This window comes from Silurus aristotelis (assembly GCF_946808225.1).
Source record: "Silurus aristotelis genome assembly, chromosome: 4".
Taxonomy (NCBI): domain Eukaryota; kingdom Metazoa; phylum Chordata; class Actinopteri; order Siluriformes; family Siluridae; genus Silurus; species Silurus aristotelis.
The window spans coordinates 2,137,377-2,162,959 of NC_139577.1; the positions used below are offsets into that span (position 1 = coordinate 2,137,377).

Sequence of the window (25,583 nt, forward strand, 5' to 3'; positions counted from 1 at the left end):
ATTTATAAAAAAATAAAAATTTAAAAATCTAAATTCAATATGGAAGTTAGATTGGAGCTTAAATGTATCCTAAGCTGATACATATATAAAAATATAAATGTTGCTATTCAATTTCAATAAATGTTTATATGTATAGCGCTTCTAACAATGGACATTTTCTCAAAGCAGCTTAAATAAAGTGGTTATAAAAGAATGTATAAGTTCTCTAAGTTTGTGACTAATGAACGAGCCAGAAAAACTCCCAGAGATGGCATGAGAAGAAACCTTAAGAGTAACCAGACTCAAAAGGGTCTCTAATTAAAAGCAATGCTCTTCAGTTGTTACTGTATAACAGTGTCCTTTACAGCAATAATTAATACCTTATATTTGCATGGAATTAAGGTTTGATTTGAAACGTATTCCAATTAGTGCTAATCATTAATACTTAGTACATTTAGTGCCTTTTCACCTTATATTGGTGTTTGACATTTACCTTTGTCATACAAAATATTATAGTTAAAAAAGAAACTAATAAAAGAACTATGGGTCATTAATATATGACACTGTATGTGAGGCTGTAATGTGAATTCTCATTTTGATTTCATGAGTGTGTTATATGGAGGACAAAAGCCTTTGCTTTCTTATAATCAGCATCATGTCAAAGTTTTCTGGTTTCATGATTGAACTTTATTATATATAACTCCAAAATTTAATACTTTTATTATTCAACAAAAAAAGCAAATATTGAACACTAAAAATAAACTGTGTTGGATAAGAACATGTACCGATTATAAAGATTTTTGACCAAACTATTACTTTAATGTCAATTCATAGGGGAAAAAAATATTAATGCAAAAGTGTTTTTTCTTGCATTAATATTTATAGCGTTTTGACAGATACCCTCATCAAGAGCAACTTACATTTATCTTATTCATACAACTGAGCAGTAATGGGGTTAAGGGCTTTGCTTAGGGGCCCAGGAATGGCAGCTTGGTGTGGCTGGGATTTGAGCTCATGACCTTCGGATCCAAAGTCCAATGTCCGAACCTCTAAGCTACCACCTCTGCCCCACGTGCATTTATTTAAGACTTCAGGTAACAAATTAACACACAAATGTTTGTGTGTGTGTGTGTGGTGTGTGTGTGTGTGTGTGTGTGTGTGTGTGTGTGTGTGTGTGTGTGTGTGTGTGTGGTGTTTGTTACCTGGCTCAGGCATGTTCCACGCCTCACATTTGAATGGAGCAGATGGAGCAGATGCATCACCCAAGCCAACTACATTAGCACCATAAACTCTGAACTGATAAACTGCACCAGAAGTCAAGTTTGGAACCTGCAGACATTCAGAAATCCACACATCAGTCCAAAGTCTTCATATCTCAAACTGTAACTGGGTGTAGAAGGTACATTTATAGAAACCTTGTATAGTCTCTCCTTAATGGGTGGGACGTTGACCTCATGCCACACTTTCTTGGCTACATTGCATTTGTCGATGTAATAGGAGTTGACCTCGGCACCCCCGCAGCGGACAGGACGCTTCCAGTTGAGTACCATGGACTGGCCATCGCAGTGGAGGAGCGCGATGTCGTAGGGAATCGAGGGAAGCTCTGCGCACAAGATGGATGACTCGTGCATTACGTGCCTATTACTCAATGTTTGCGGCAGCATGCTCCACTCTGGCTATCTCTGGCTTTTAATAAAGTCAATTCGTTGCCATTTATTGTCTGACGTGACTTATAACGCGGGAATGATTTATGGCGGATGCGATGCATTACGACTGGTGTTTGTTGCGAATTATGAATATGAGTCTGACCTGAAAGTGGTTGTTTAAATCAACATACAGAAAGTTTTCTATGCTGTGACACAAAGCAGCCTGCTGTCAGAAAACTCCTGCAGTATTAAAAACCACACACTGATTTATGAAGCAATTTTATTTTCAACATTAGGCTGGATGCAGCGTATATGAATGTGGCCAAGAAAAATACACGATGTTCAGTATATTTGGTCTGAAATGAAAGTAATTTATAAGAACACTGTAAGTATATAACGTATATTCACTGTCTCGCTCATTTTCTTACTCTGTCCTGATTGTTTTGCTCTTAAAATTTGTATTCGAAAGCTTCACATTAGTTTAGGACTAGAACTCAGATCAGGTCACAGTGTTCCACAGTGTTGATTATGTGTGAGATTAGATTAGCACCATCTTTGAATTCTCTTGAACTTTTATAGAATGGATATATGCTGTCAGGGTGCTATCTTTTACACCCGGCAGCCCCAGAAATCATGACTGAAATTATAATTCAATTCATTTCAATCAAATAAAGGTTTATGTGTAGAGCACTTTTAACAGTAGACATTGTCTCAAAGCAGAGATAGAGTGGTTATAAAGTTGTATGATAGAATGTATAATACATATAAATTTGTTCCATATAAGTGTAGGTTTATCACTAATTAGCAATCCAGTGGCACCAGTGGTGAGGAAAAACTCGCTGAGATGGCATAAGGAAGAAACCTTGAGAGGAACCAGACTCCAAAGGGAACCCGTCCTCATCCTCAACAACTAATGTCCATTCATTACAGTTCTATCCTTGATGAGCTGTCCAGTGATTGGTGTTTTAAAATGCAAAACTGTTCTTCTAATCTGTGGTCCTGAGCCACTGATCAGATCAGTTCATACCACTGAGCAGTTGAGGGTTAAGGGCCATCCTCAAAAGCACAGCAGTGGCAGCTTAATGGTTCCTGGGATTTGATCTTACAACCTTCTATACAGAAGTCCAACATCTTACCCATTGAGATAAAACTACTCCTTTTTTTCAGCATTCAGTGGTTGGTTATCAGCATGGAAATGTTACTGTTTTAAGATCATATTGGTGGAAAAACAGTCCAGGTGGAACAGCTGAATATGATTATGTACAATTTCAGCGTTAACACTTTACTATACACGCTTTACTCAACCCTGAATATAGCCCTTTGGCTCAGGGGGTATTTATTTTCTGGTGCTTGCCACAATGCTTTTTCGTCCCTTTCTGTCTTTGTGTCAGTGGAATTGTAAAGTGGGTGCATTAATTCGACCCTTTTTTCATTAATTCTGCATGGACTCACCTCTGCTGCACTCTGTTATTAGTAGTTTGACAGGCTGATGTATACATAAAGTCAGAGCAGTATTTTAACCCTGTTTTTTTTTTGTACTGGCAAAGAAGGAGAGTCTCCTAAGAAACTTGAAGGCGAATGCACTTTGTGTTCCAGCTCTATATTAAGTATCGGGCTCAGTCATTTGCTTTGTATGAACATATACGTACTGAGAGCGGCTTTGACAGTCAGCGGCGCCGATTCCTGAGACTCCTCGCTGAGACCCAGCTCGTTAATGGCCTGCACGCGGAACACGTACGACTCACCGGTTTTAAGGCCGTGAACGACAAACCTGAAACACAAGCAGTGCTGTTTAGTTTTACATCCGAAACACTTTTTTATTTTACAGTACACTTAAAACATTTCAAGTATTTATTTGTAATTTCAATCAATAAATTGTAAAATGAGGAAATAATATTTCAGATTAACAGGAACAGCAAATCGATACCTAATGACCATCACTGTAATGTTTCTACTTACAATTTATATACATTATATATCTTGCTATAAGTAAGTTATTATCTTGCTAATTTTGTTAGTAAGGTTTTTTTGGTGAAAAATGCAACATAGGCATCAGTGAGGAAACTCAAGGAGACATTTTTTCCTGGGGTTTTTTTGTGAATTTTTCCTCTACTTTAAATTTCACTTTATTTTTTTTTATAAATTTAGGATCGTATACTTTATGTTTTAATCTAAGTGAAAAATATCATCATTTAGGAGGCATTAAATTGTATTTTCTATATTTTAACCATATTTCTTATACATTTTACAGAAAGTATAATCGCATACATTCTCATTCACACAAAAAAAAGTAAAAAAAAAAAAAAAAAAAGGACTTCGAAATAGAGGACATACTCTGTCTTGTTGTGCGGCTTGTGGTTGGCAGAAACCCAGTTCTTTGATCCTTTAACACACAAGTCAATATAATAGCCGATGAGGTTATTAGGCTCCTTTGGAGGGGCCCACTGGATCAGAACAGATGTATTGGTTTCTCTTGTGGCCACAACCTGACCAGGAGCCGAAGGAACACCTGGAGAAAGAGAAAACCTCATTACGACGATCATCCTCTGCTAATTAAACTTCCAGATGACTTTCAGAGCGGTACATTTGTTACGGCTTGGAGCACCAACGGCAATTTAATTACTGCTTTCCTGATCTAGCCTTGAATCAACCTCCGATTTTGGCTCACACTTCAGGCAGTGGTAAAGCTGGGGGGGGATTTTAGCGTAGATCCTAACGCTTATTTGTGGGTGATTGGCATTCGCAAAATATTTGATATATAGTTGATGTCATTGGAAACAGGATTAATCAAGAGCATAGAGATATCGAGCAGATTAAATACTTGCATGAAAGAAAAAATTTTAAAAAACGTAATTATTCATTTATAATTTCCAATTGTAAGACTGTAAGACGGGAAATGTATACCTTTTTACAGCGTTATAAATATCACAAGATCTGTTTGAATAAGAAAAATATGTGGCATGGTGATACATGTCACATGTATCATTATTTTTGTAGATCTCATGGTGGTTTTATTTCCTTGAGATTTATCCCTGGCTACAGCACTGAACATATCGAACCTAATATCAAAACATACATCAAGAGAAAAACTACAGTTATATTGGTGAATAAATAAAATGCTTTGAATCATTTGGTCTCACCACGCAGCTCTTGAGTCTTGATGGGCCCCGTGGGCTCGGAAGGCTTACTGATGCCGTACATGTTGGCCGAGAGCACGCGGAACAGGTACTCCTTCCCTTCGGCCAGGTTGAAGACGGCGTAGCGCGGCGAACGCACTGGCACTTGAGTGTTCACCCTCTGCCAGGAGTTACTGCCAACCAGAGTCTAAGACAATAAAAAATACTTCATTAGTTCACCCAGGCGTGTCAACTGACAATCAAGAAACTCTTACAGTAATTCCTGTCTCTCGATTCACAGATTTAAACGGATGCTTAATTACAAACTGTCCATAAAGCGTTAACATCAGCAGTGAAAGTGATTGGATGGGGGAGTTTGTAGTGAGTCGAGAGTGAGATTAAGCCTGTGCCTGTGTTTTTTATCATTCTTTGCCAGCATCGGCATCCATTCAGAGATTAAACCAATCCATCAAAAAACAACTCCATTACTTTCCACAGCAATGCCAGCTAGCGGTGGAGTAGCATGCTAACACTAACCTGGACCTCTTCATACATTTGAGTAAAAAAAGAAATGATGGAAAAAGTGATATGGATTTAATTTGGAATTTAATAGGTCACACTTCTGACATCGTACCAACCTTCTCGATGTAGTACCACATGGGGGCTCTATCGTGGTACACCGGGGCCTTCCAGCTGAGCACAACATATGTTCGATCAGTCTCAGAAGCGCAGACATTGGATGGAGCTCCAGGAGCTGTTCCCTCAGCTACAGCCAAATCACATTAAACACAATTACCACATGCACCATACAGCGTGTTTCACGTTCAATGCTCTTCTCACACACAAACACATACGCACAAACACGCCTTGGAGAAACATCTCAAAGACACCTCAAATGACAGCACCATTGAAATCTGCAGTTTTGGTTTAAACGCCACGCCGAACGCACACGCTCCTGACACCAGCTGATGTTTTAATTCCAGTTTGAAAAAAAGCACCACAGATGGTCAGACACTCCTTTCCTGATGGAATTCTCATCAAAAAGTAATCAGCACCTCCAGAATGCGAGCTAATTATGGCCTGTATAATTATTGTTTTCTTTCTTTTTTGCAATAACAGAAAAGATGAAATCATGAAAGGAAGAGGGAAATGACACAAAAAGGGCACCACGGTTTATTTGAACGTAAAAGAAATAGCAGAAATACAAAAAAAAAAAGAGCTGATCAGAAGATCAATATGATTTTTCCTGACTCCCTCATTTTTAGGTCTAAACATTTATATGTAGAACATATTAATTCTTTTATTATTATTACTTTAACTACTACTAAAATCCTTGTCAAAATAATATTAGAAATGATTCTTACTCTAAATAGTTTTTATTAGAATTAATAATTTACCACTAAATTAACTGTTAATTACCAACTACTAATTAGGTAATAACTCAATTAACTGACTCAATTACTACTAAAAAGTTATTATCTTATCTAATTCAAACAGATGGAATGAAAAAATTATTATTATTCAGATGTGTGAAAATCACTTTATTAAGAACACCTGTACGGCTGCTCATTCAAGCAAGATTGGATAAAAAGGTCCATTGTTGAGTCCTGTTCTTGTGCCATGCCAATGCCATCTTCTCCTGTTGTAGCCCATCTGCTCCAAGGAACCCATCATTCTGAGATGTTTCTCTGGTTTGCAAAGTTTGGTTGTTTGAGGAACCATAATCCTACCTATTAGCTCAAACCTGCTATTCTCCCCTGATCTCTCTTACCCACAAGGTGATTAGTTTTTCCTGCAGGATTCTCTATAAACTCTAGAAAATGTCGTGTGAATATACCAGGTTCCCCTTCGGGAACCCCCGAAGCGTTACGACGCAGCGTCTCGTTCCCTCAGGGAAATAGAGTTACATTCGTAACCTAGAGAGAATATCATCAGTTTACCAGCCCATCTGGCACTAACAACCATTTCTCATTAACTCAAGGTCTCCACTTGTATCTGCATGTTTCTATGTGTAATGCTGAAGCCGCTGATTGGATCATTTTAGAACCAGCGTACAGGTGTTCCTGATAAAGAGGTAATTGAGTGTAGAGAAATACTGTATATTAAAGAATGTGTGAATCCAGACTACCTTCAAGTTCATCGTGATACGTAACAACATCAAGTTTTCCCCCAAGTCTTGTAGCTGTTAAAACAAAAAAACAAAAATTAACGAAAAATCTGACACACAAAGCCGAATAACGTTACCAGTAATTTAGGAATTTGCCGATGTTTTTACCCTGAAGTCTGGCGAACTCAGTAGGATCCACGGCAGCGACAGGTTCAGACATTCTGGAAGGTCTGCTGATGCCACGAGCGTTAACAGCACGCACACGGAAATAATAGGAGTGACTCTCGAACAGGCCAGACACGGGGTATTTACAGATCTTAATGGGAGACTCATTACACTGTACCCAGTCTTCGGTTCCGACCTCGCATCTGTCACGGAGTTCAAGCAGAGAGACGATAAAAACGGACATGAAATTATTTGTCTAAAAGCATCAATTATCTTTCCATACAATTAAAAAGACAGCGAAAATTACAGCCGATTATTTTACTCTAAGACAAATCGTGCTTATTCATAATGGACCTGAATGCGTTCTTTTTTAATGTCTTGAACAAAAAAAAAAAACCAGGACGTTTTTACAACATTTCTAGACAAACAGAACTTTTGGAAAACTCTTTGAACGTTAGTCTTCAGAGCTCTACGCCTGTTTGTTAGGTTTAATAACATTTTCAAAAGTTGACGACTCAAACAAACGCTGTTCCTGAATGAATTATGATTGGTGCAGGGACTGACCGAACTCTCATATGACTGCTCAGAAGGTCTTATTTGAAGACCAGGCCTGCTTTCTATAACAACCTGAGCCTCAAACATCTATTGATAGAACAAAAATATTTTTTTTACTGCTAAACTTTGATGCCATAAATGAATTTCAATCATATTCTGCTTTACGAGATTGAAGATATATATTTCGGTGCCAAATAGTACCTGCTTGGCTAAACATTAGGAATCCCCTATCATCTGATTTAATTATGTGTGTGTATGAATGGAGGGATCTTTTAAATGCGGTTTTTGGAGGAATGAGACATGTCATTCTTCTCAGTCACCTATCAACAAAGTATCCAATGATGGGGCCCTCGGTGGTCGTGTTGGGTGGCTTCCAGGAAATAATGACATAATCCCTGTTGGCATCATGGATCTTAATGTCCATGGGGGCTCCAGGGGCCAAAGGAACTGGAGGGGGACCATCTGTAATAAAATCAGGGGTTTTGTTAACATTAATATAATGAGCAAATTGACTTAATTATTTGAGACAAACCTCAAATAATCGTATAAAAAAAAACATTTTGACCCCTGGCAAAAAAAAAAATTTCAAGCGTTTTAAAAATAAAATAAGAACCTCCTATCAAGGTCGTCTGCAAAAACGTATATATAATCCAAGTGACTATTAAACATGGGCAAATTCATCTGACTTTTTTTTTTATCGCAAAGTTATTATAAATTAAATCAAAGATGCTGCAACATTTTAGCTTTTACTCGTTCCGTGCTGCAGCATTTTCCATATTCTATTGGCAAATCATTTCAAGAAATATTTTCCAGATCTGCCGATAAAGCGAGCTGATTTCAAGCAAGTAAAAATAGCCAGGGATTTTATCACATATGTATATATTTTTTCTTGCAAGATAAAAAAATAGGAGCACTAAATAATAAGCCGGATATATTTGCTTAATGGCTAAGATGCCATGTTTAAATGCACAAGAAGAGTAGAAATTTCTGTGAAACCATTTTATGTAATAGTTTTCCTGGGAACCATTAAAATATTTTTAAAAACATAACTGGACGTTACAGATTACTATTCTAAAAATGCATGATGTCTACAAAAGGTAGAAAGCAAACGAAAGTACAGTTTGACCAATACAGTATGTAGCAATCCGACAGCCTCTGAGATTAAAAATACAGAGTTTTAAACCCAGAGGCAAAGTCTGGATTGACTGTATTTTTGTTTTTACTGTTTACTGTTCGTCATCAGAATCACTTCAATACTCAGAAATATTTCATTACGCTTCCTCCTAGAAAAAGTGATTACTCTGATACGAAGAAATGCTTAGTTCCTTTTTTTCCTTCGTTTTAAAATCCCTCTTGGCTTCAAAGAATTTCATGTCGACTAAATCCTTTACAAAGTATTATGTATGAGAACCATAGCGAAGAACTTTCAGCTTTCAGGTTAAATTTGTTTGGTTTCCTCTTAGTTCAAAGGAATTCGTTGTCCTCCTTGGTTAAGCTCAGAGATGTTTACCTTCCACATAGACGTAAGCCTTGTGCACTGCATCTCCTCCTTTGGTCACCATGCGCAGGGTATAAAGGCCCTCATCATCCTTGGCGAGGTGAGTCAGTGTGAGCTTAGCGACACCTCCACCAGACTCCATTTTCACCCACTTCGACTCCTTCAAAAGGTGCTCTATAAGATTTAAAAGACGTAACTCAGCATGGCATCTCGTTTTTTTCTCCTGTTTTATTCCCCCAGTGTAAATGAAAAACAAGGCTTCCTTTAGAATATGCCTGAGATGTGCATCTGAGGTGTAACTGAATCATGATTTGGAGAACAGCAGGTGAGGAGGTGATACTGTGAGTCAGAGAATAGAAAGATATTCCAAAAGTCTGTCACAGATGTGTCACGAAAAAAAAAAAAAAAAACACGAATAAAATACAAGGTTTTAAGTGTCTGAATGTACAATACAGGTTATAAAACCATTTACATCATAGTAATAATCATTCGCTCATCTACGTAAATAGAATGCATTTCAGGATCTATTTCTAAATGTAGGAAAAGTGTGTAGCCTGCTTTGTACCGTCTCTGTACCAACGGGCTTCGGGCTGCAGATTGGCAAGATTGGGGCTGATAGTCATCTTACAGGAGAGAGTCACACACTCCTCCTCTTTACCGAATACCACATCGAACGTCTCCAGAAAAGTGATGTTGATCTTTGTATATTTAATCTCTGGCAAAATTGAGTCTGAAAAAATGCAAAAATAAAAAATTTTCTATTTAAGATATTAATAAAGATATTGGCAATATTTCCGTATACAATACACACAATATTAAGGCTCAAAACAAATCAAATAAAGCATATGTAGGAAATACAACACAGGATACTGTGATAGGAAATTAAACCAAGCCAGAACAATATTCCTCGTTTACCACAGCAATTTGTCAAACGTTTGCATATTAATAAATGACAAGTTGTAGTTCCAGTTACATTTAAATATTTGGGAACATCCCTAAGGCAAGTTAGGTCCTGTTATGAGTTTTATTATAGCTATAAACAGTCTCTAGGACTCTTCTTCCATCCTCTAAAAGTTAATAACACACCAAAAAAAAAAAACGCAGTCTGTCAGCATTGTTGCAAAAGAAAAATGCTCAGTCCACAAAAAGTGGCACGGGAGAAATCTTACTGACCTTTAACAAAAAACTCGAATATAAACCTTATATTTAAATGTATGCTACAGCCAGAACTTCTTTCAGAGCTGTGTGTGCTGTAGTTAAGGATTAATCTAAATTTGAAGGGCTGTGGTGAAAATATACAAAGTGAATTAAATGCACGTAAACAATAAATGCTTATGGTGTATATTAAGGAAGTGATAAAATGTTTGTAAGACTTACATTCATAAGGCATCCAAGAAAAGGGGATGACTTTCTCTTCATCTTTGGCCCCTAAACAGGAAACACAGCAAAGTTTTTCCAATTACTAAAAAAGTGTGTAACACTATATAAGTAGAAATGATTAAAAATAAACGCCTTATGAAGAGGATATGTGGAGTCCATTAGTCTGAGTTGCTTACCAAGAAATTTTATATTTACACTGAACTATTTGTTTTCATTATTTTAATGACTTTAAATGAATTTTTTTTTCATTAATGAATTAGTTCATTTGCATCCCTCTGCCGACGTTTCCCACTCCAGACCACTAGGGGGCACCATCCAAAAAAATACTAAAAGCATTTCTTTTGGTGTATTTTGGTGTATAAATATATGGTATATTTTGGCAATTTCTTGCCGGTTTTTGAGGAATGATTTTTTACTGAATCATTCTGTTTAAGGAACATTCACTGATTCATCAATAAGTATTTCGAATGCCATTCAAATTTGATCAATACTTGCGTTAAACAAAAAAATCTCGAAAAACTACAACACAAACAGCTTCAGATAGGACACTACACATCCCCACCAGCAGAGGTCCCCCTCAACCAAATCCTAAGTTTCATACTTCTTCACTTTTCATCTTCTTCATACCCCTGATTTCTAAACTACCTAGAAGCTCAAAACCCCTCAAACTTTTTGTGGTGAGGTAAAAGCAGAAGTGCTGATGTGACAGTTTTATGCTAATGTATGTTGTTCTGCAAAGAAAGAAAGATAGAAAAGAAAAGAAAATAATTAATGCTTAATGCAATACTCACTCTTGACAATCACTGCAGCCTGAGAGGAGGCCTGGCCGTGAGTATTAACGGCAACGGCCGTATACTGAGCAGTGTCATCAATCCCACACCTGCACAAGCAATTCCCATACACACACACACACACACACACACACACACACACACACAGTTGAATTCTGTCCATCTTCTCCCGGGAATCACCCCAAACTCGGATCAATATACAGAATCAATAACGACTTCAATCTCGTTCGACTTGTTAATCAAATGATAAAGCTGCCAGCGTTGCACAATGTCTGCTTGGATCGGATATACAGCGCGCTAATTTCCTAATTGACAACCGGACAGAGCGCAGAAATTCTAGCGTAAAATACATAAGCCGGCTTTGAATTAGTGCTGTGATGGAAGTGAGTGTGTTAAACTAAGCCAGATTGGGAACAGATAACATTTTTCACACACTGCTTGTGTCCCTGAAGTTTCCTAGATACGATCAGTTGTGACTAAAAACCAAAATAAGCTAATTATCTGAACGCCGCGGCCGGCGGTCAGCAGAGAGGTGTGAATGGAAATAGGGACTGAGGTGCCAGGAAAGAGTCGCTGTAACGTGACCTTCACCTCAAACGCTGCTATTTTAAAGCGTTCTCATCTCCCTCGCTGCACTAATATGTGGGCTTCGCTTGGTTTTGCTGAAAAGCTGAAAAATGTTTGGATTAGCATTCGGATTAGCATACCACCGGTATCGTCTTTACAAAATGTTTCTCATATGTCCACCTGTGTAAGAGTCAGGCTGCGTCCACCTTGTCCTGAATGTTTGTGATTTCACAAATTAAAGTGGACCATTTGCAGAAATAAAAAGCCTCAAAAAAGTGTATAAATACATCAAATTTTGGATCCGTGTCAGGATCTCTGAGGACATTATAGTGAGAACGTTGTAGAGAGGGAGAACGTGATCCTGGACACTTTAAGACGCTGGAAGGTCGCATGACGCTGAGCTCAGCACTTGGGTATGAACAGCTGAGGGGTGCTCAAGACATGTTAGGGCTTGGACTAAATTGGGATAAAAGCTCACCCAGACACACACACACACACTCAAACACAGACACACACACATCCTTTTGGGGACAAGTAAGAACCAGTGTGCAAACAAAACGCCTCATATTCACTAAATATTCGTCCAAAATATCTACGTCGACGGCTTCTTCTGCTGCTAAAGAACTCGGTAAGGATCTGATCTCGAGCTGAAGCTAATCATAATCAACATACATTTAATTACAGGATTATGATCCACTGTAGAAAGGAAATGGGTGTAGTGTGTGAGGAACGTGAGTCATGCTCAAATGTAAAATCTACAGATAAGAACCAATGAAAAATGATCCCTGTGCTATCCCCTGATCTGTGAGACTCTAATTAAGGAATTATAATGAGTTACAGAATTCTATTAAATGCTGGTTATTATACGGTATCAATAGACACATTACGACAAATTTCAGGATGATTTATGATTACGTCCATACTAATGCTGTAATTACTTGATGATGTTCAGGCAGTGGATCCCAGCATTGCTCTCCACAAAGTATTTTCCAGAAGAACTATCAATCAGGACATCATCCTTGAACCTGATAAAAAAAAAAAAAAGATGATTAATGCCTGTTAATAAGGGGGTTTTAGACACCTTCATGCAAATTTCAGCCCACACTGCCTCGTGCTCCCGTCAGGCTGACTCGAAGGTGTGGACTGAATTTCCGCATTTAATTCCGATACGCTTTTTCTCAAACATTTGGTCATTCTAGGGTCCTAATGTGCACAGTGAGTTTGAATCACCATGTCAGGTGAACGTCTTGTGTTTTGAGTACTCAGGAATAAATTGCACACTGACAGAGACTTGACAGATGATGGCACCATCTTGCCAGAAATCCTTGTATCCCTTCCAGGTTAAAAGACTTATTTAAATATAGTGTATACTATAAGGAGTACTTGTTCCTTTAAAATTATTATTATTGCAAGTGATCAACTAAACCCCCCAAACGCAAGAAGAATCGTGGCACATTTTTTGCACCAAACGAGGTGACTACCATGGATTCACTCCCACCTGTGCACACATACCTGAAATGCGGTACTCAATATTGACAGGCATGTGAAGGGGTGTTGTGTGCATTATTTACAGGAATATGATTTCTTTTGCTAATAGCTGAGGATTCTAAATAAAACGAGATGGCGTGGGTCACCGGGACACACAATAACGAATCGTGTCCTTTTGTATCCTTAACAGGGACTAACCATTTGACTTGTGGGCTCGGGTAGCCTTCCACGGTGCAGCACAGCTTCACAGAAGTGTTTTCAAACACCGTATGTGACCTGAGCCTCACCAGGAACCTGGGGCCTCTAATCATAGATGATTCACGGATGTACTTCTCTGGAATCTTCTTCTGCACCTGTCAGAAAGAGAAAGGAACGACCTTGCGATGAGCTCAGTGTGGGGATATACAGTATACAGTATATACACACACACACACACACACACACAATTTTAAGCATGTAATTACGCAACACAAAGTATATGTTTAAACCCAAATAAGGCCTGTATTTATTTCAGCACCAGAGTTTAACCCTTTAACTCTCAGCTGAAAGCATATGATTATTCGGGTTACTACGACAGGAAATAAGAGACGATTTTAAGAGTTTTAAATACATTTTCTGTGCAGTCAGGTTGTAAAGGAACCTTACCACATTCCGGATGTTCTTCTCTGTTCGGTATTCATATCTCACTTCTTCGACTGCAGAGCTGAAAACACAGCCATTTACATCAATTACATATGATACAGTCGACCGGACGCCTACACAACGTGTACATCAAAATGCAAACGCTTGCATCCATCATGTGATGAATACGGAAAGAAAAATAATCAGTAAGACTCTTATTTCACACCGATTCGAATAATTTACTACCTGCTATATTAATGCAATATTAACTCTGTATCTAATAGCTCAGGGCTGTTTTTTCGCCATGAACCGGTTGTTCACTTGGATAAAATAATCATAAAAGGAAAACCTGAATACCATAATATTATTTCCTAAAAGATTTTTTTTATTAAATCCTGTTCACAGAAAAAATGACTCCAAAATCATACATCCATCTGAAAAGAGGGTTCATGATCAATTTGTGGAAAATACACAAATCCACTGTGCACAGTATCTTACCTGGAGTATTCCTTAACCGCGTATCTCGACTGCTTAATATGATAGTCGTGAGTGAAATGCTTGTGTTTGGCAACAGCTGCAGCCATGTTCGTGTACCGGAAAAGAGCCTGCGAAAAAGTGAAAAAAGCAATAAAGCCTTACACTATTACACAAATACAACGAATTGGGTCCATTCTACTGAAATACAACCGTGAGCTAATTGCAAGCCTATTCCAAGATGTTTAATGTGATTTATTGTAGGTGAGATCTTACAGCATGCTCTAAAAAGAAAAGAGTTTGTATGTTTGGCCACAACAGAAGGAACTAAATTATGGGATGTAGTTGGAATGTAGTCATGTTCATTAAAGGCTTTATTACAGCCACCGTTATTAGTGCGTCAGCCCACAGGCACAAATGCTGCGTGGTACGACGGAGGAATACACATAATTAAGTTTGATGTGTTCAACAAATCCAGTGATCCGTTCGAATTTTACATGATTAACAGAGGTTATTTAATTGCTCATGGTATTATTCGTGCTAATGTTTCACAGTATCACGTATCTGCCGAACAGCTTCCACCATTTTGTACAGATGACATCTTGGGTATGAGGATCAAATGAGATTTAGATGCCTGTCAGAGGGTAAATTAATTAAACAATTTGGCCCTCACTAAATGACTACGGTTAGATTTTGGTCTTAAGTACATGTACAAGTGTGGAAATTTGCAATAGATGTGAAATTCTATTATACACTGGTGTTGTACCAGTTGTATTAATTATCAAGCCTGAGTGCGAAATTATAAAACATCTAAGCATAAGATATTAAATATGCTTTTATTTTGCAGAATATCTTACAAAATATGCAACAGCAAAGCATTGCTTGACTTGGCACACCCAAAATGTCAGATCCTTCACACTTTGGCTACTAACCCACTCCAGGAACTAAATTGTTAACAAAGGCTGCCCATAATACACAAAGAGATCTACACAAAATGATATGGAAAATATACAATTTTGCAGTTTCCTATTGATACCCAACTTCCTGCACTCCATGCACTAATTTCACTTTTGCATGCCAAGTGTAACTAATAAAAGGCATAATCCCTCAGCAGCATCGCCAAAAATACATAATAGCTTAATAGGTCCAATCGAGCTATCATATTCCATCATCATCATGATAATAATCATCATTATCACAACGATCATCATTGCCATTAACATTCATTTAGGCATCTAAGCACAGAAATCATTGCCAAGATGCAGAACACAACCTTGTGCAGCAATCCAGTGTAAATTCAAGGCATTCGGTGTAGACTAATAAAACGAAGGGCACACGTTACACACTTACCCAGGCGGAGTAGAGAGCAGTGCTTTACACACATACACACACACATCTGACTCAACTCGCCTGGGAGTCCGTGGCTGATGAAAACAAAACTCTTCTTACCCCCTCACGGAGCTCGCCACCTCCCTGTGCACCATTTATGGACACGCAACAAGATTATATATAGCATTTAAACTCTTGTCCCGCCATCACTTCTTACAGAGACAGGCTTATGTCTTAAAGCACACTGCATTGTAATGGCTCAGACAAGTGTTTCATGATGTTAAAAGATGGTTGTGTCTGACTCCAGCAAGTTGCTGCTTAGCGATCAGTAACGCTCGCTCTGATAGATTTAAGATTTGCACTAAAGAATACGGCAAGCTATAAAACTCGTTTGATATTTCTTATGCTTTTAACTGCTTCTTTTTACATCCTGCTTAATTTTTTATCAATTCCTTGACACAAGGTTGCTGTGCATTCTCCCACTGGTTTCCGAGGCCTTTCGAGACAGCCTTGTAAAGACTGTAATACTGCAGAGCTCTATTTTTAACACCGGATTAAGTTTACAGTCAAGATGACAGTTTACAGTGAGGATGACAGCCCTAAAGTCAAACGCTCCCAGAAACACCCACATAACCATGATAGTATACACTTGCCATGGCATTGATATTAGTGGCCCAAAGGTTGGGTTGAGTATTTCAGAACCTGCTGATCTCCCGGGATTTTTCACATTCTCTGGCCAGGTTGGTTCGAGCTGCCAGGAAGGGTATAGATAATCTTTAACAACCATGCTGAGCAGAAAAGCATCTCAGCATATGCCAATATGATATCCTAGGTATCAGACTCATAATCTTAGATGCCTGTCAGCATATAAAATGTCACTATAATGTGACAAGCACTAAATAATGATAATTTTAATCTATATCAAATAGATAAAGATAGTATAAAAAAAAGGAGTTTATTATTTTTACACCATATTCAATATGGCCCGCTTATAAAAGTATAAGAAATATATATAAGCATAAGCATGAGTCTGAGCCTGAAATATTAAACATGAAATTTATTTTATTATAAGCAACAGAAAAGCAACTCAAACTTCACACATGGGTTACTGAAGAAACTCAACCAGGAGACCCGGACAAAAAGATATACGCAGAAAGATATGAACTATACAGCTACTAGGATTGATATAGTAACTCTTTACAACCATGATGAGCTGAAAAGCATCTCAGCATGCACAGACTGGAAACCACACAGGGTTACATTTAGGTCAGTCAAAAACATGAACATGAGCTGATCATGGACACGCACTGGACAGATGAAGATTACAAGGGGAAAATATCATTAAAAACATAGATAGATTTTTTCTGCCTTATATTTATTTGCCATGTTTGGGTGATTTTTTCAGTGATGGCTCAGTCTCAAAGAGTGATTTGTTCATTTTCTACTGGACGTGCATGAGCAAACCATCGCAAAATGTACAGGAAACAGAACCGAGCGGTTCATCTCATGAGTCTTTGACTCCGAGTCGTTTGTTCGTTTATTACATGACTCTCATATACTCTACACGATAGATAGATAGATAGATAGATAGATAGATAGATAGATAGATAGATAGATAGATAGATAGATAGATAGATAGATAGATAGATAGATAGATAGAACTTTATTGTCATTGCATTGTACAGGTACACAGCAGCGAAATGCAGTTTGTCATCTACCAGAAGTGCAAAATGTAGCTATTGTGCAAAAGTGCAGATAAATATGTGGCATATTTACAGCAAGTGATAAAGTGATAAATATGTGCAATGCAATAGATCAGTGTTTTTCTGTGCAAATGTTGACATTATTGTTACAATAATTATAGGAGTCATTAAACAAAAAAAATTAAAGATACAGACTAGAAGATATGAGAGGTAAAGCTACTTATTTTGTTTATTATCATGTGTCCTTAGCTGCATTGTCATATTTTCATTATTGGAATTATAATCAAGGTTTGTGTATGTAGACGTGTTTGGAATCTACTTAATAAAAAATGTACATTTTATTTTATTATTGATCAGAGAAACATAATAAACTAAATGACAAAAAGAAGATTCCGTTATTTTGATGAACAGCATACAAAGTCACAACAATTAACCAAACTTCCGGTAATTAACGTCTGCTTTTGTGTTGTGTTACCTCCTATTTATACCCTGGTGAAACATGACGTCACCAATGAGGCTCGCGTTTCACTAGAGGGGGGAACTTGAGTTACAAAGTACAGTTATATATAAAATATGTCTGGGAGAACCATTACATGTGATACATGTTTTCTTTTTATATATAAGCAACAAAAAATGTAAAATAATATATTTGTTTAATACTCTTACCCCCGCTTATATGGCGGCGGTATTGACGAGCCTTAGTTCCGGCACCGGTCGCTCAGATCACGTGACCGGAAAAAACAGAGAAATGTTGCCAGTTTGCACATAAATCATCCATTTTTAAGAAAATTCGTGCTGCATTACCATACGCTGTTATAAAGATCACATTCCTACTCATATTAAATGCATATTTTAAATATAATTTCGACACGTATTTTAAGGACATGTGTTTAAAAAAATCATGTGACATGATTATAGCACGGTTTTATTCAACTCGTAAGTTAAAAACTGGGTATTATTGATGCATCTGGCAACCTGTAGCACACCTCACTCAACGTAAACAATCCTAAAATTGGACACTGTGATCTTAAGATCACATGAGCGCGTTTGGAGAAGTTAAATAGTGCTTACTCGGTGTTTATTTCCTCTTCCGCTTGTATTATTTTGTGGTTTTCCGGTTCTTTAGGCTTAATCTTTATTCATTATTAAACTCCGACTCAGAGTTGAGGAAGTGCTTGTACACAGCACCGGACACACACCAGTGTAATCAGCTCTACTGGGAGAATCAGGTTGGTTTGTCTTTCTTCTGTCTTCGTTTAGATCTTCATTTACTATTATCTTCATTATTCTAAGCATATTCCAGTTTATTTTTCTCTCCATGATCATTTACAGTGAATCAACAAACAGGAGTGAGCAGGGGGTCCTTTTTCCAGCACCTTCCTATACCTACCTTTATCATTTGTATACCTACAAATTATAATTGTTTTTTATTATCAGTTATATTATAAATGATCATATCATAATTAAATGCACCCAATCTTTCCTTTTATTCCTCCATCCATCCTCTTTAATTTAATATGAAAGAAATGCAATGTTTTACTATCTTTGGATAGGATACTATCTTTCTGTTAAAAAGCAACTCTGGAACTGGAGACTCCTTTCTTTTGATTACATTAAAACTCCATAGTGAAGCATCTCTGTATTAAATGATATGTATAAATATAATTTAAAAAAAAGCTTCCATTCTGTGTCTGTGCTTTTTCTGCTGCTTTAGACTGCAGTTTTACTGAAATACGTTTTCAACCAATATAATAAAAATTGTATAGCAATTTTCATAATCATTCAGCTTTTAGTATTAATGTGTGAACCTGCAAACATTCTTCTGATCCTGAAATATTAATTTCATTTTCAGAAGAATTTTTTATGAATATCATTAATATGAATCTTTAACCAGAAAGCTGTCAAAGTGAAAAGTCGTGCAGTTATACTGAAAAAATCGATGTTAAGACCGATTAAATTTGATAATTCAGCAACACTGGAGTTAAATTGAAAAAAGGAAACGGATAGCAACACTGCTTCTACACCAGACTCTGATTATGTCTTCCAACTGCCCTAAAAAAAATCATCTTTCATTTTTGTTTTATTTATTTGTTTGCTTATTTATTTATATATTTATCAATTGCATTGTTTTGTTTTTTCATGGGTCCGAGACCATTTGGTGCATCCGATCATGTAAAGGCTGTTTCTTAGACCCACATCCACTCCCTATGAAATGTTTCTAAAATCCGAAAAAAAAAACATTTTGAACAGATTAGATTTCTTATTCTATTGTTTGTTTGTTTAACATTAATCACCAGGTCCCTGTGTCTAAGTCTCAGACCAACCAGTTGATGAAGAATGAAGTCACATGTCCTCATCCTGTGTCTCGGATATGTCCTCCTGACGTCCACCCTTATCGTTTCTAAGTACGCCTACATTATATTTCCTTATTAATTATTAACTTGTGTCATTTTTTTTATTACTCGACATGATGTGAAAGTCAGTGGCTCTGTACTGATTAGTGTTTTGTTTATGGAAGGAAAGAATGGACCAAACTGATCCTGACTCATCACTGGCCACAAACGTTTTGCAGTGTAAGAAACTGAACGCTTTTTATATATAATATATGGATACTTATTCATTCTCTATATTATTTATAATTCTGTAGTTTCACTGAGATAATAATAATAATTGAAGTCTGACCAGGTTGTGTCATGTGAATAATCCTGTTCTTGTGTGTCCTGTTGTGACATGCCCTGCTTTGTGTATTTGTATTTTTTTTTCGTAATATAAAAAGTCTGCAAAGCAAGTTAGCGCCCTCTATTGTGATTGAAATGAACTGCACTGGGTTATACACTTCTCTAACATTGTGTTCATAGATGGAAAAATGCACTGCAAATTTTAGTTACTGGACCCTGCATGGATTATGGTACGTACTTACTTGATTTTTTTTATTTTTATTTTTTTTAAATCCCTGAACTTTTCAGCATGGAGTAATAAAATGTGTTTGTGCCCAGGCCTAACAGCGGTGCTGAGTGTAACATGTCCTGGCATTTCAATGCGAGTTTGATCGAGGTATGTATGTGTACGGGTGTGTGCCAGGGTTTGGGTACAGGGTTTCCTTTGCACTTTTATTTCACTGATATTTGTGCCACGATTAATACATCTAGAAACTGAGCCATGACTCAGATCACCATTTACCTTAACTTGCTTTGCTTTGCAGGACCTGCTTCCAGAAATGAAAGAATTTTGGCCAAACCTTCTGAAACCTACGTCTACAGAATTCTGGTAGGATCTGAACTTTTTTTGATATTTGCTGTTTTAAAACTTTATAAACTCTAATGGAGATTCTGTGTGAATTTAGGAAGCATGAATGGACAAAGCACGGGACATGCGCTGCTAAAGCGGAGACGTTGAACTCTCAGCACAAATATTTCGGAAAAACCCTGGAACTTTACCACAAGCTGGATCTCGATGGGTGGGTGAGGATTTGTATTTGAATACAGGGATTTATGACCAGGTTTTTTTTCCTGCAAGCAGACATTTATATTATATTATAACATTTTACGGATGGATCCTGTTTTCGCTGTCGGCTCTCTGCGGTTCCTGTTTGCATCGTTTCCACCCCTGATCCAGACGTAAACAGAGGGAAAAGTCATTCGGTGCTCATATGATTTCGTAATTCTTTCATTTATGTTTTTAGAGTTTTGAAGAAGAACAATATCGTTCCCTCTGAAAACTACTACAAGGTACGTTGCAGTGATTGATGTACTACTAAGGTGTTTGCATAGTAATCTAAATTTCAGTTTATTGTTTAATAGTCGAGCTCACAGTGAGATTTACGCAGGATTGCTGTATTTATTTGGTTTCTCATCCGGGTATTTGGTTTTTGCACAATCAGCATTTTATGTTTTGACCTGAAAAAAAAGTGTAAGGAAACTGACTCAGTTCTTGTTGGTCAGACGATCGTGGGTTTTTTTTAAACACTCAGCTGTTTTATAAGGCGTCATGCGATATCACTGCTGATCTTTCTCTTAGCTAACCGACGTGGAAGGAAGCATCAGCGGTTCTTACGGTGTGGATCCAAAAATTCAGTGTGTTTCGCACGATAAGGTAGAAATCGCAACGACACACATTCGTAAATCAGATTAACTATATATACTGGATTGATCCTTATACGGCTGTACGGTCCGATTTCTTTTAGATGAGCGAGTTCCAGATCTTGGGCCAGATCGAGATCTGTTTTGACAAGCAGTTTCAGCTTGTCGACTGCGAAAACAGCGCGGAGGAGCTTCAGAAGAGCGACAACGATATTCTGCCATTCGCCTTCAATGCCAGATCAGGATTTCATGTGTGTGACGCCTCAGTGCCAGTTTACTACCCTCCACTGCAGACACTGCGCTTTCCATAAGCTGTTTCTTGAAGGGGTTTAAAACTTGGAGCAATCAGATATGATGAACCAATAATCCATGCTTGTCCAGAGAACAGGACGTCTGAACTGAAATCGTTTGGACAACCCACTGATCTCGTAGGTATATGCCAGAGGTGCCTACAAAGTCTTCCTATGTAGGGCCAAAAATCAACCTTGAGCCAAAAATAATTAGCATTGTATTTTAAGATAATATTCAAATGAAAGTATTCAATGGTTTCTCTCATTTATGATTTGATACTATTTAATAATTAAATGAATAGAAAACATGACTCTGTAATCTGCTTAGCTAATGAAGTTTTTCCCCCAAAGATCTAGTTTACTGAATCTTATAGTACAATGAGAACACAATTTATTGTACAAAAGAGGTCAAAGTCTGATTCAGCTATTTATTGACCAACAATGAGAAACAGGAAGCTAGTTCTTTTTTTTTTTTTCTAAAGTTTTTCAAATGGCATTTCTTCCCCTTTTTTTTTTCTCTTCTTATATATGGTATAATAAACCAAATCAAACGGTCATCAACACAAGCCCTAATTTGGGCAAATCTGCACCAGGAAAATAATTATGTACATTCACATTTTGACCACTGGAGGTCGCCACTTGCATTGCGAATAACTCAAACGGGCGGAAAATTGATGATGACAAATAATGATCACGTTCTTACGATGTACTTATTTGGTATTCAAGCTCACACTATATGGAAAAACCTGAATCTGAGGTACAAGTAGCCTGAAATTACAAAATGCTAAAGTATTGTGACCCCTAACTTCAATTAACTAAGAGACTCAAAACTTCCAGCATGGCAATAAGATATGATTTCAATGGTTTGTAGTGGAAGATCTCCTGCTATAAAGCTCTGACCTCAACCCTGTTAAGCACATATGGGATTAATTTTTCCCATATGTGGAATGGTCAGGTGTCCATAAACTTTTGATCATGCAGTATATCAGATGCTGTAATTTATGTAATTTTTTTCAGATTTTTTTTTTATTAAAAATTATGGTTTAAAATATGTTTTTTAATATACATATATATGTCTGTTCACATTTTGGTCACATATATTTGACTGAGAATAAAAAGATGACTTTGTTCATTTTTGGTGGATTATTATTATTATTATTATTATTATTATTATTATTATTATTATTAATAATCATTTTGCAAAACTGTACCTTTGTTTAAAATGTGTTAGGCCAGGCTATGAAATAAGGCTGCTGTAAACACGACTGGTTAATGACCATGTTGAGAAGAAAAGCATCTTTGAAAGGACAAGAAGTTGAATATTAAGCCAACAGGAAGCAGCTAATAATTTAATGTGATGCAATACAATGATACAATGGAAAAATCTGATTCTATGCAATTCAATATGTTACTGATAGTTCACTAGTATCACATTTCTTTAGTTAAGACAGACAGTCAGACAGACCTGACCTTCTTTTCCTGTTGTGTCTCCAGAAAGTTACAGCTCTACCTCTGCCATGTTAATCTGTATTCTATGTGACTCTCAGGACACGCCTCGATCTCCGTAGGTGTCGTGATACGTTATATTCACGTAGCAGCAGCGGTGCTGAGAGAACGTACTCGCTAAACTGTTTAGTGAGGTGAAATCAAACTACATATCAAATGTAATTCACAAATTATTGCTCATTTTCTAAATCATAAAAGAATAGCATGTATACTAATAATTATATCTAAATAAATATTTGTTTACCGATGCAAATATGTTTAAAAATGCCAACTTGTACATGACGAACACTTTTAAATCGATGCATTACATCATAATCCCTGAATCTTATCACCCCTAATGTATAAGCAAATGTAATGTAATTATTATCAGTGCACAAATATGATCATTGATCACATGGCGGAATCTTGATAAGTGTTACTGTGGAAGAAGAAAGTGACCAAATGGCCTTCAAAAACCTGCACAGAAAATAGTTTCATAAATACATTTTGCATGAAATAGCGCAGAAGCTCCGTTCACAAGCTCTTACCATACTGACACTTCAAGTCATTGTGGCAGTTATCACACTTTTTTATAATTATAGAAGTGATTTAGTCCACTGTTAGTCACAGGGTGTAATAATCTCACAAAACTCATTTTAACACTCTTTACTTTCATTTCCTTTATCCAAAATTTTACCATCCAATTCTTAAAACCAGCATGTGATCCATGACTGAAGAGGGTCGTGCTCGGCTGTATTCCTGTCTACCACCTTCAGGCTGCGAAATGATCTCAGTGAGGGAGATAACGACCATGAAGAGACCCTGGAAGGTGCTCAGGAGCTCCATAATTTGCATGAACACAATATAGAACGCAAGTATTAAACATGGATTCGACTTACAATAGCATGTCACCGGCCTACAGAGAGAAGATCCAAAGCTTGGCAACGTTGTGGAAAATCTAACAGCAGGAGACACTCCCCTGTCTACATCAATAGATTGTATATATTTTAAAGTATTGCAGGTCTCCAGCTTTTAAGTTCCTAAAAGTCCAAATCATTAAAGACCTTCCCTGACTCCAGAACTCTGGTTAGAAAGGCACAACAGCATCTTTTAAACGGTTAAAAGTTCATCTGTCCCCTGGGATTTAAAAGAGCTTTTACAGCTGCATCATTGAAAGAATCCTATCCAACTCCATCGCAGTTAGGAAGGGCAGCTCCAATGTGTGTGAGTCCTGCAAATGATAGTATCGCCAAGCTGAAACTATTGGGCACTGGAGCAAGGCTCTTAGCACTCTGTATTCCTGGGGCACTGTATCATAGCTGACACAATGCTCTGGCCTCAGCTTCCTAACATTGCTGGTATATGTGAAGACTTTCACTGTGCTGTTTGTACAGGTGACAAGTAAATGCATCTACATACGTGTTAAAAGCTTACTCAGCAGCAGCAATGTCTGAGACAGTAGAGACAGAGGAGTATTCCCACCTCAATTCATCACTCATATTTAGTTTTTTCAGTGCTTTAAAGAAAACAAAAAATGCATTGTACAGCTATCAGTAGTTATTATTTCAACAGTCATCCATACACATAAACATAAATGTTGAATATCTCTCTAATAATAACTCCCATTGACACGTCGGAAGAAGTTGTCGAGCTTCACACGGCACTTCATCATCAGTTTATCTGCACTCTTTGCTGTTAAAAGCGAAGCGCGCACCAGTCATGACCTTACACCTGCTGGTCACACTTTGTCATCAGAATCAGTGTTTCATTTCAGTCACATTTTGTACACTGTCACATGGCTGTGTGGTGTGTTTCATTCTCCTTAAAGCTCTTTGACAAATGTCATGACTCTTAGAAAAACAGAAGTAAGCAGTTTCCTTCGTTTTAAATGCCAACAACATGGTATTTTTCTATCTTCTACTTCATTCAGAAGTTCTTCAGAGCTAGAAGTTGTCTGAAATGTCTACAACTAATACAACTGTGTCAAAGTATAGTTCATAAATAGCATGAAATAATTCTTAATAGTAAAAGTTTCTATGTAAGCAGTAAAACATTCATGCAAAACACCTGGAGTTTAAGTGTTGTCATTATTGGGGTAAACTGTAATGCAACACTTAAGGTTTTATTACATGCTTTTCATGTGTTTTTCTTTTTATTAGAGAGTGTTAGACCTGGATAAAAGTAGTAGCTCTAGATGTGTAGTTTCTACAATCAAGGTCAATCCATGCAAATTACTAGAGAGTATACAAAACCTTCCCGCGATAGTTAATCAGTAATCTCAGCTCACCCGAATGGGACAGGAAGGTAATC

At 37.2% G+C, this 25,583-nt stretch overlaps 2 protein-coding genes across 6 annotated transcripts in view; one reads left to right on the plus strand and one right to left on the minus strand.

Annotated features, from left to right (window-relative positions):
* Positions 1 to 15,868, minus strand: part of myom2b (myomesin 2b) — a 31,082-nt gene extending 15,214 nt beyond the window's left edge. For both annotated transcript variants that reach the window (XM_083539188.1, XM_083539187.1), the window contains exons 1-18: positions 15,738 to 15,868; positions 14,412 to 14,518; positions 13,938 to 13,995; positions 13,491 to 13,645; positions 12,743 to 12,829; positions 11,238 to 11,326; positions 10,444 to 10,494; positions 9,632 to 9,796; positions 9,079 to 9,240; positions 7,889 to 8,030; positions 7,017 to 7,216; positions 6,870 to 6,923; positions 5,380 to 5,507; positions 4,766 to 4,949; positions 3,960 to 4,134; positions 3,275 to 3,396; positions 1,395 to 1,582; positions 1,182 to 1,308 (exon numbers count right to left, since the gene is read on the minus strand). In XM_083539188.1, the coding sequence (XP_083395314.1) occupies positions 1,182 to 1,308; positions 1,395 to 1,582; positions 3,275 to 3,396; positions 3,960 to 4,134; positions 4,766 to 4,949; positions 5,380 to 5,507; positions 6,870 to 6,923; positions 7,017 to 7,216; positions 7,889 to 8,030; positions 9,079 to 9,240; positions 9,632 to 9,796; positions 10,444 to 10,494; positions 11,238 to 11,326; positions 12,743 to 12,829; positions 13,491 to 13,645; positions 13,938 to 13,995; positions 14,412 to 14,497 (2,173 nt within the window). In that variant the 5' untranslated portion in view covers positions 14,498 to 14,518; positions 15,738 to 15,868. The remainder of the gene's footprint in view (positions 1 to 1,181; positions 1,309 to 1,394; positions 1,583 to 3,274; positions 3,397 to 3,959; positions 4,135 to 4,765; positions 4,950 to 5,379; positions 5,508 to 6,869; positions 6,924 to 7,016; positions 7,217 to 7,888; positions 8,031 to 9,078; positions 9,241 to 9,631; positions 9,797 to 10,443; positions 10,495 to 11,237; positions 11,327 to 12,742; positions 12,830 to 13,490; positions 13,646 to 13,937; positions 13,996 to 14,411; positions 14,519 to 15,737) is intronic.
* Positions 15,869 to 18,390: 2,522 nt separating this feature from the next.
* On the plus strand, positions 18,391 to 22,920 carry rnaset2 (ribonuclease T2). 4 transcript variants are annotated; one of them, XM_083540633.1, is made up of 11 exons: positions 18,391 to 18,648; positions 18,752 to 18,820; positions 19,738 to 19,824; positions 19,938 to 19,992; positions 20,278 to 20,327; positions 20,416 to 20,473; positions 20,622 to 20,686; positions 20,763 to 20,876; positions 21,102 to 21,147; positions 21,437 to 21,511; positions 21,603 to 22,920. In XM_083540633.1, the coding sequence occupies exons 3-11, from the start codon at positions 19,757 to 19,759 to the stop codon at positions 21,807 to 21,809; spliced, it is 738 nt and encodes a 245-aa protein (XP_083396759.1). In that variant the 5' UTR covers positions 18,391 to 18,648; positions 18,752 to 18,820; positions 19,738 to 19,756; the 3' UTR covers positions 21,810 to 22,920. The 4 variants fall into 4 exon arrangements, with proteins under 4 accessions (XP_083396759.1, XP_083396758.1, XP_083396760.1 ...); XM_083540632.1 differs by lacking the exon at positions 18,752 to 18,820 and having other exon boundaries at positions 19,732 to 19,824; XM_083540634.1 differs by lacking the exon at positions 18,752 to 18,820.
* Positions 22,921 to 25,583: the final 2,663 nt, after the last annotated feature.

Bases quoted from the DNA above. Each gene is read 5' to 3' on its own strand.
- rnaset2 (XM_083540633.1), top strand. From the start codon at position 19,757: ATGAAGTCACATGTCCTCATCCTGTGTCTCGGATATGTCCTCCTGACG. The intron at 19,825-19,937 runs GTACGCCTACAT...TGTTTATGGAAG, and splicing joins TCCACCCTTATCGTTTCTAA to GAAAGAATGGACCAAACTGA. The intron at 21,148-21,436 runs GTACGTTGCAGT...TCTTTCTCTTAG, and splicing joins CCTCTGAAAACTACTACAAG to CTAACCGACGTGGAAGGAAG.